At 42.5% G+C, this 11052-nt stretch overlaps 1 protein-coding gene across 1 annotated transcript; it reads right to left on the reverse strand.

Moving 5' to 3' along the window:
* Positions 1 to 5059: 5059 nt before the first annotated feature.
* On the reverse strand, positions 5060 to 8490 carry s1pr3a (sphingosine-1-phosphate receptor 3a). Its single transcript, XM_068319162.1, has 2 exons — positions 8144 to 8490; positions 5060 to 7414 (listed from the first exon to the last, which is right to left on the reverse strand). Exon 2 carries the CDS (start codon positions 7301 to 7303, stop codon positions 6107 to 6109), a length of 1197 nt encoding a protein of 398 aa, XP_068175263.1. The 5' UTR covers positions 7304 to 7414; positions 8144 to 8490; the 3' UTR covers positions 5060 to 6106.
* Positions 8491 to 11052: the final 2562 nt, after the last annotated feature.

The following is an 11052-nucleotide window of genomic DNA, read 5'->3' on the forward strand; positions in this document are numbered from 1 at the left end:
TTATGCTTTAAAATATTTTTATACACAGCCTTTGTTTGACTTTTAATAGTTTTATGTGTTTATTTTTACCAGTTTGGTTCAAATATTGATCAAAAACAAGTAGAAGAGGATGCATGCTAAAAAAGCATGTAACCAGTGAACGTTCTTGTTACTATGGGGTCACCTTCAGTAAACATTAGGAACCACCAATGTAGTTAAAAATGATTTTAATCTTGTGTTTGATTGAGAACGAAAATATTTTCTGAGTGTATAGATTTAGGAGTGGAGCTGATCACAGATCAGACAACAGACTCATTATCAACCCAGAAAGAAAGAGTAGGAGGCACAAAACACTTGGCTAGATTGCAAACTTCACACACACACACACACACACACACACACACACACACACACACACACACACACACACACACACACACACACACACACACACACACACAGAGAGGGAGAGAGAGAGAGAGAGAGAGACACTTGCTTTCCTTCATCCATTAACAGCAGGGTTGGGAGGGAGAGGGTGAGGGCTGGGGGGGTAAGGTGTGGCGTAGGAGGGGTGAGGCGGCCCTCATTATTTGGGCTGCGCTGCAGTGAAAAGCGCTGGGATTGCTTTCATTACTGAGTGAAATGAAATAGCGGAGGCTGATTACCCGTGTGACGGAGGGGGGAGACGAGCTGGATCACTCTATGGGGAGAAGGGGTGAGGGAAGGGAGAAAAAGGAAGGAGGGAAATGAGGAAAGGGAGAAGTCAGGGGAGCAGGCAGGAGACGCTGCCTGCCTACACTTCCCCAACAAGAATCCAAAGAAATGTGTGTATGTGTGTGTGTGTGTGTGTGTGTGTGCACGGGTCTTTGTGAGTATAAGAGAGGCGCTGTGACATGGAAGGGGGGGCTGCTATAGTCCCATTTTTCAAGCGTGGCTCCCAAGGGAGGGACATGAATAATAACGCCAGCAGCAGCTCTGTTAAAAATCAAACAAATATCACGCTCACATTTCCCTGGCTTTTGTGCAGCTCCTACCTTCTGTACTGATTTCCTCTGAGCTCATGTCTACAAGTCTGCTTGGTTCCTAATATAATTTCATTAGCATCTTTGTATAGGTTAAAACAAATAGGACTGGCATTGCTGCATTACACTATGATTTTGGCATGTGTGAATTGTGTGTGTGTGTATGTGTGTGTGTGTGTGTGTGTGTGTGTGTGTGTGTGCGTGTGTGCGTGCGTGCGCGTGTGTGTGTGTGTGTGTGCAGCTGTTGAACTCAGAATACATGTTATGTCAGATCTGGGGGGGTGTCGGTAATCGTACAGCGATGGCAGCTGTTAATCCATCAGACAGGCTTGGAGGAATGAACACCTGTGATCACTACAGAGCCAGAGAGTAAGTTAGGGAGCCATGTGCACACACACACACACACACACACACACACACACACACACACACACACACACACACGGTCCATGAAAATGTTCAAAGCCAGACATGTTTTTTGGAGGCGTTTTGACTCGTCCATGTTAAAACCACAGATGGTGATATCACTATTATCTCCAGATGAAGGGTTCTGTATTACTGACTTTTAAAACACCCTAAAAGAGGTTCTTATTATAATCAAGAGGTTCAGTTTTAATTTTCTTTCTAAAAATAGAACAGTTGTGCTTTTCTGCCTGAATTTCATCATTAAAATCTTGTAGCAGTCTTGGGCTTTAGATGCACACTCCAAGTGTGTTACGGGCGACTTCACCTCTGGGTTGCCCTTTCGCACAACACACAAATCTCCAGGCGGCTCGCATGCACCGAGGAAGAGAACCAGCCAGCTGTGAACACACGCTCAAAGCTACAAGTGTGGGGCAGGACACGCATGTCAGACTAAAAGGCTGCCATCCTCCCACTCACTTATCCCCTGTCCCAGACATGCTAATCCCTGCAGTTGTGGTGGGCAGGCATGTTCGGAGATAAAATTGGAGGTCAGTGTGAGCAGGTGGGCTCATACCATCAGACCGCCGCCGGAGAAGGTTTGGAGTGAAAGCAGCTGGTGTTAGGGGCGATACGGGAAAGGGCAAGACTGAGGTTAATTTGAAAAGACATCCCTTATCCACTCCTGCCATCTATCTGTTGGAACTGAAAGGCTGCTTAGAGCAACAGCTTCAAATTGATTTATGTGGCTTGAGAGAAATGGAACAGTGATACGTTTCTAACTCAAAACAATTCAACCGTGAGACAAATACAATCAGAAACATTTAAAGTTCTTTAAGAAGATCCAAACATCTCCATGGCTTGGAAAGTTCATTTAATTATTTTACTTCCAAAGCAATAAGGGAAAGTTGTTCCCTATTCTACTGAGTCGATTTAGAGTTTATCAACCTTTACTTCAGTCAATTTAAAAGAAAAAAAAGTTTTAGCTTTAATCCCTGTCTCATTTCATCTATGTCCATTATCTGGAATAAATTTTAAAACATCACCTTGGGCTCTGTGAAATGGAGACTTTCATTTTTGCTCTTTCACTGTGTATTAAAAATTCTAATAAATAACTGATAAACCTGAAGGATGAATCAAGAGTGAAAACAAATATTAGTTAAGACAAGAGACACAATTGGGGTTCACTACTCCCTTCTGTTTGGATATACGAGAAATGAATCTTTTCGTTGCTAAAGAATAAAGAAACTAGATGAAATAACTGAGGTTTTAATCGTGCAGTATTACTGCTGTAACTCAACTTGACGATCCCAAGACAGGACGATTAATAGCTGTGAGGATACTGGGAGGAGTGTCCACCAATTTACAGTCAGTCACTTCAGATGTCCTCCTACAAAGTGACCTTTGCCTTCACTCTCTTGGCCTCTCCCTGGATAAAGCTCTATGATCTGGAGGAGCTTATCACCAGAGTCTGCCTGGGCCCCCACACCCCCCTCTGCTGCATGTGTAATTGCACCACGCTGAATTGAAAAGATTTGGAGATGAAGGTGTTCGAGGAGAATCGTCTTCAAACACCAGATTAAGTATCTCACGTTGAAAGAAAGGCACGGCTATCTGGCCCCGGTTGCATGGCGGCTCCGTGTGTGAACAGAACAGATTGCTCCCGATTCAACCTTCAAGGATTTGTGTGTGAACAGTCCCCTCAGATGAGAGCCGCTCTCCACCTGGAGCCGCTCCACCTCTGAGCTGCTTCAGAAAAGGGATTTGGGAATGATGGTGCGTTACATCCTGGCACATTCAGAGACTCGAACCAGATGGAGTCTTTGTTCTTGCTCTCACACACGTTTCTGTGCATGCACACCTCCTCACCACACAGCGGTATAAAACCAGGATCATGATGACAGGGGGTGTCGTGATTCTCTTGTCCTCTATTGTGTTCACATTAGTCATATGCAAATCATTATTGTGCACAGAGAATAACACAAATCCACCGTGTCTAAATCCTCAAAGAAGCCTGGTGATGGCTGGTTAGTTAACATGATTTATTAGGGTTATTAGGGTTTGACCGACTTAGTGCAGGATTCCATCATGGCTGCAATTTAGGGACATAAATAAAAGGGATTTTGTTAATGTTCACTAGATACGTGTGTGTTTCTTTACTAAATCAATAATGACACTGCAGACAGTGAAATGTTTCGTCCTTCAGGCTCCTCTTCATTGCATACCTTAAAATGTTCATAATGAAACATTTTTAGAGCATCATCTGGCCCTGATGGTGGCTTTATGGTGAGACTTAAATGAAACCTTAGACCAAGTCTGTTATAAAGAGTTCTTTCTGGATCATCTCCTTACCTGAATTACTGACAATGGAGTGTTCTAACCTGCTGGGCTTTATAAACATATTTATTGCGAACAAAGACCATTAAACTAGAAAGCCTTCAGAGAGCTTGTACCTCCATCAACATCAGTGTCACTAATGGATTTTTTAAACTTTACACTATGATGATGTCATCACACTGGCGTTAATCTAGTTAGAGCTGACTCATGCCATTAGGTAAAACTACATAATTCCTTGACCCTGGAAACATTCCTTAAGTTTAGAGCCACATGTTTATCATCAAGAGTTTCACAGATACATGAAATTCATGAGGACTGGATCTTCTTAATTCCTCCAAATCCATGTTTTAATCTACCAGATCTATATTATAATCTAGATCTGGATCAATTTGCTCATAATGGTAGAATATTATGAGTTGTTAAGTCTGAGGTATTTTCATTTTTATTTTATTCTTTAATGATATGCAAATTATTATTGTTTATGATACTATGGAACCAACACCTAAAAGAGAAGGAAGCAAAAACATCATCCAGGACTTGCAGTTTGACAGAACTGTTCCTGAGCCCAGGATCCACTCCTGCATAAAACAAAATCTGAATGTTTTGAATGTCACCATCATCAGGGGAGCGTCTGTTTGAACATTTGTGAAAGAAATCAGTCGCTGACCTTTAAGCTGGAGATGTTTGGCTGTTGTTGCATCCTGGCTGTCTTGTCTATCAGATATGCAGGTTAGAGCACAGATGGCTGCTTTACCTGAGGTGGATACAAAAGGCCAGTCTGTCAGCCTCCATCCGTTCTTTCCTGTGATGTGTTATGAGTGAAAAACTAAACTATTACAACAAGCTCATCTATTGCTTTTAACAAAAGCTTCACATTTGTTGGAGCAAAGGCAAAGGTTAGATGCTGACCCTTAAACTGCTGACACCATAATTTGCAAAAAACTGTTTTTATATGTATTTCATTGACTACCTGTCCTCACCGAGCTGGAAAAGCTTGATTATATTAAATATCAAATGTTTCTCTGCATTATTCATCTGTGGTCCAGCTATGACAGTAATAGGTGAGCACCAGTCAGCTTCCCAGGACAATGTTAATCGAATGAAAGAGGTAAAAATTACATTTTAACCATTTCTCTCCTCCAAGCTGAAGAGCAAATGATGACGAATCACAGCATTCAGGTATTAATATATGTATGGTTGAGGTATTCATGTGAACCTTCAACCCTAAACCATTCATACAGATCCTATATCCTGGATGTATATAAGGTCGTAACATGAGACTGATTCAATATGAAAACATATGACAGACGAAAATCATATAAAAGGGAAGAGGATTTTTATTTTATATGGTATATAATTGTATCAGGCACTGCACCACTCTCAGCAGAAATGTAATTTACAGTATACCTCCATTAAATAATTCACATCCAGCGCTCCTATTCACTAGTGGTTAGTTGACATGTGAGTGGTATCTAGATATGTTGATTTGAAAAAGCAAAAAATATCCACAATGTGACGTATTTGCCGGGCTAATTCAGTTCACAGTGCAGCTGGTGCCAGTGAATTGAGCTTCTGAGAGATGTGAGTGGTCAGTGCTGCTGATGACCAATAAGCTACAAAAGTGAAGCCTGCAGGTTTAAGAAAAATCCTTGCTCTTCCTGCAACACCATCATCGCGAAAACCTTAAGGCTGTTGCCCAATAGTGTAGTGGTAAGAGTCAAAAAAATAGCAATTTCTAATTTCATTTAACAAACATTTTTTTGTGGTGAGGAATAATCATCACAACCTCATGAGGCCATTAGTCAAGTAAATTTCAAATCATAACTTCCTCGTACCATAATGGATTTATTTATGCACACAATCTGTACTAAAAATACTACCTATATTAAGATGGCAAATGTTTTCATAGAAAATAGTTTACCAAGTTGTTTTGGGAAGCGCAGCTTTTTAAAGAGTATTTGCATATAGCCCATGCAAAAACGTGCCCAATTTGAACATGTCTTTATAATGACAAAATAAAGTTTAAAAATAAAAATAAAGACACACACAACGCTAACTGGACAGCAAAACTGGGCCAAAGCGGCTCATACTCATACTTAACTTCATATTTTTGAAATTTCCACATTAGGCCTTGTGTGAAACAATATGTCATTTACCGTGGTGTTCTAAACATTACTGTTGAGTTGTATATAGTGGCTTTAGACGGTTTTGATTGTACTTCACTCTGTGCTGATGTGGTTAAAGCAGAATTACTTCTTTTGTCCATGCTATTCAGGCCATAGTGGATGTAAAAGTGGCGGATAACAGGACAATGTCAGTTCTGTGTACTCCTGTGCGACTGTAAAGCCTCGCTGAGGCGTTTCCACTCAGAACTTGCTGAGTGGCAGAGCTCCTGCCTTCACCAGCACGGCCGAAAGCAGGTCTGCAGGTCCGGAGGGAAGAGGCAGAGCTGTGGCTGAGGGATCTCCATGTTTACTATCAGAGTTCATAGATGTGGGAACCTTCCCTCTATTCAGTGTGGACTTGCCGGCCCCACTGCCCCCTCCTCCACCAAAACTCGTCTTGCTGTTCTCTGCCGTGGGAATGACTGTGCCAAGATGGAGATTGCCCACTCCAGGTGTCCCAGTGGATTCCATGCTGGTCTGACAGCAGCACAGCAGACGGAAGAACGCCGCCCTCATCTCCCTGCTGGACAGAGTGTATATCAGAGGGTTGAGGGCAGAGTTGAGCACGGCCAGAGCGATGAACCAGTCCACCTGGTACAGCACAGGACACTTATGTGGACTGCAACCAACATCCAGAAGCAGCAGGAGGAAGAGGGGCGTCCAGCAGATGACGAACACTCCGAGAACAATAACGACCGTCCGCAGCAGGGCCAGTGAACGCTCCGAAGGCCGGCTGCTCACCCTACGGCCGCTAGAGGTCACCAGGCGGTAGATCCTAATGTAGAGGATGACGATGGCCACCAAGAGGGCACTGAACACACTGATGCAGAAGGCCACGTAGCTCTTAGCATAGAGGGGCAACACTGTGGAGCAGGAGGCCATATTGTTCAGGCAGTTCCAGCCCAGGCTGGGCAGGGCACTGAGCAGCACGGACACAACCCAACAGGCAGCCAGCAGTCCTAGAAGTCTCCCCCTGCCTGCTGTCTCGCACGGACGCAAACGCACCATGGTCATATGCCTCTCGATGCCAATGGCCAGGAGGCTGAAGGTGGAAGCGCTGAGGGCCACGAACATGCTCCCCTCTCTGGCCAGCCACTGCTCCGGCGTCAAGAAGAAGGTGTTGTTTCCTGAGGTGAAGATGTTCACCACATAGGCCACTCCAGCCAGCAGGTCGGACAGCGCAAGGTTTCCAATGAGGAAGTACATGCGACTGTGGAAGCGCTTGTTCCTCCAGAGAGCAAGGAGGACAGTGACGTTCTCCAGAACGATCAGCACGCAGATGATGATCAGCACGGCTATCTTACAGGGACCGCCGCTACGAGGCCGGTCCCACTTCCCAGAATGGTTGTAGTGGCTGACTATGACATTGTTCATGCCTTCCTCCAGTATGTTCCCCATACTGCCTGCCTTTCGTCCTTCCTCACACAGCAGAGGGCGCCACAGCCCTGGACACAGCAGCGGGAGGCGAGGCAGCTCAACCGGGCAGGGACACGGCTGGCATCCCAGAGCCTGAGAGCAGATAGGAGCCAAATTTTACTGTAAACACTTCAAAATTTTAAATTTAAAAAAGTTACCATCAACCAGACAATACTTAATTTTAAAAAATCATTCAAAACAATAATCAAGATTAAAATAAGAACAAGAGAACTCTATGTAGCGTGGGTTACATCTATGTTATGCCTGAGTTCCTGAGTAAATAACTTTATTGAAATACAAAAACTTCTCACATTAATGCCTGGCAGGATACCAGCTCACATTATAAAACATATATGTGATTTAACACAATATAAATAAATAATAGTTAATAACTGAGGTACCTGTAAATCATAGTACAAGGTTGTTTTTTCCCCTCATATTGTTCCCTGTAATAATCTTGAACAAACAACGGTGGCATTTACAGCTGTTCATAAATCCTGCCCTAAACGGTAACTCTTCTGGCTGAATGCACTTTAAACTACTGTGGAATTTACTACTAGCCACTAAATGTCAGTGTAAATAGTTACAGAATAACTGAGTATTTTTGTTTTGTAACACTGCGGTTGGATAAAATGTGTTTTTATAATAATCAGACTTGATTGTTAAAGTTAATTTAAGAGTTATTCTTCATGAGAACACTATTGGCAGATTGTCTGAACACGTCCTTTGTTGATGGAAAAATCCTTTTCGCTCTTTCCTTAACTTTTTCTACTGAACAAACTAATACAGCCTTCACAAAAGTTATAGTTATAGTTATCTCACCCTTTGGAGATGCCGATCTCATTCACACATCCCGTTAACTGCAGCAGGTATTCTCTTCTGCGTAACGACGCGCTGCCGCAAAATCAGTGGATGTTAGAAACGGATCAACTTAATCGTGAACTCAGAACTCCATATCTTTCCTTCTCTGTATAGAAAATGTCAAAACTGTAGGATTTCCACCCCAAACATCCACCGTCTGCTGCGTCCTGGATCTCCCAGCCTTCCCCTCCACACCGTGTCTCTCTTCAGCCGTCCCGCTCTCACCCCTCCCAGACAAGTGGGAGGGATCCTCCCCTACCTCCACATTTAATTATGAGTCAGGAGAGAGATCCGTGCCACTCGTTAAACTCTTCCATGTTCAACTGTGCCACTTTACGCATATAATCCGAGTCTACATTTCCAAACTAAGAGCAATGAGTTCAAAATTGTTGGTGAAGTCTATTGCAAGCGCGTCTTTTCTTCCTCCCTGGGTCACAGACCGGCTGACAACAACACATACTGTAATTATTTTGTGTCACGTTTTCATGTCCCAACACATGTTACCGCGTCTTGCCCCCCGGGCGCACGTATTCCCTGAAGTCTGTCATAGACTGGCTTTTGTAGTGTGTCATGATAACTGATCTTTATTTTTATGGTTGAAAATAATAAACACGCACAGAAAATATAATTCTATAAACTAAACACGGGTCTCCTGAAGGAACTGATGTGTTTTTATTTGTTTTTCTGTAGAATTTGTTCTCCCCACTGACTGGGTTCAAGTCGCAGCCAGTTTTACATCTGTGATTTGATGACTCACTTTTTTTTTCATGTTGGAGTGAAGGCTGTCTGGGTCCCTTTGCTCCTTCAGAGTGTGAGATAGGTCAGCCCTCTCCTGATGGTGCCAAATGGAATGGATGGGAAATGAAGAGTCACACTTTGCTTCTGCTCTTATGCACTGCGTTATTATAAATAATTATGACAGATAATATAATATGACTTAAATGGGTTATAATAATTAGGAAAGAAGGGCGTCTATACATAGCAGTCAGATACAGAGTATGATTTCCTCCGTCACCTGTATGAAAAAAGCTGGTTGGGTCATTAGGTCAGAGAGAGGTACACAGACAACCACAATAGTGATGTTCAATCATTGTCACAAGAACGAGACAAGAAACTGAGCAATGGTCATGCAAGTAAGAAATATTCAAGAACATGTGCAGAGACAAAACTGTAAAATTCCATCGTGGAATTTCATGACACATCCCTACATGCACCAGTTAGCATTCCCTCATATGGTCTGACTTGAGAAGGAAGAAACCTGGATAGTGTAGGACATGCTGAGAACTGTGTCCTCTTCAACAAATGCTAATCCTATGTCCCTGTCTGAGTCATATTTTGTCTTTAAAATTCCCATTCCCAAAGGATTCCCATTGTGTGCATGTATTCAATGATAGTTTTCCCACAAGACTGCCACTGCCTTCTAGACTTTAACATTCAGTTTGGAAGAATGTCGAAAGACAAGAATATGAAGGGAAGGAAAGAGTTTAGGATCAGGAGAGAAATTATTATTGAATCAGTTTATGACAGGTCTTCTGTCCTGACATTGTTGGATTTAAGATAATTGTTGATCAATAATTTTGTATACACTCATAATTTGAATGTAGTTAAAGGCATTTCTTAAATTAATCTACTGTAATATTGCAAAAGTAAAAATCTGAGTCACTGGTGCTGTACATGAGATTGCGTTGTATTTCTTCTCTGGGCAATGTCATCTATTTGACCAGGTTAGATAATTTACAGATTTGATATCACAATGAATGTTATATTAAATGTAATGCATAATTAACTTTGAGGTTGTCCACATTAAGTAATTCATTGTAAATTTCTGAATATTCTGTCTGACATACAGTATATAGTTTCTACTTTTCACTTGAAACACTTAACCAACATGAACACACCGGTGAACACAAAAAAGCACACTGGCACTGTATATATAAGAGATTATGAGGTGAAAAATTGTGCTGATAATTAATGACAATGATTAGGATGATTATGACGGTGATGATGATAATGATGATGATGATGATGATGATGATTTGTACAAATGGTATTATACATATTGTTAGCATAATCTTTTATTCCATTTTTCTCTGGAATTTGGGGTTCCCCCACCTTTCAAGTCCTACTTGAACCTCTGATCATTGTGGTTATGGAATAATGTCCACTTCATTCACTTGATGTGATTGGCCTGTGTTCTGGGTTCTTATGAGCTGAGAGACCACACACATCTGTTCTGCTGCTTTTGTCTGCAAAGGCGCTACTGACCTCAGCAGTTCTTAGCTCCTAATATCACCGCTCGTCTCTGCTGGGGACTGTTTCAGTGAAAAAAGACATTCCGGGGTTGATTGCCTGGTTTTCAGTGGTTCTCTGAGAAAGTCCAGCTTCAGGCTTACAATCTAATGCATCAACTCCTACAATGAACTAATGAGAATAATCTGGTAATATGAGGAAAAAGAGCAGATTGTAGGGAGATCTAACTCACCAGACATGTTCTGTGCCACTGGGTACCATTGGAACAGGACATTCTGGGAAGTGAGAAGGAGAGAGGAGTCAACACCAAACCGTATTCTCAGAGAAAGCGGGTAGAAAGTGACTAGATCCAGAAACAGCTGCACACCCTTGTGGATGCCAGGGAGAGGCTGATCTGTGACCAACCTGGCCTTGGCATGATCCATCTGGTATTCACAGTACTGCCCGCAGATGAACCCTCAGCTTCAGAAGACAATTCACAGAATAAATATCCTCATGGGAGGTGAGGTACCCAAGAGGTCTATCAGACAGTGTGACTGCAGTGGACTTGAGTGTATTCATGAACCTTCTTGAGTTCCAGGTATTCCTGTGACTCTTCCAGCCAAGGATTTACAAAGTGA

Source organism: Antennarius striatus, chromosome 7 (genome assembly GCF_040054535.1).
Source record: "Antennarius striatus isolate MH-2024 chromosome 7, ASM4005453v1, whole genome shotgun sequence".
Classification (NCBI taxonomy): Eukaryota; Metazoa; Chordata; class Actinopteri; order Lophiiformes; family Antennariidae; genus Antennarius; species Antennarius striatus.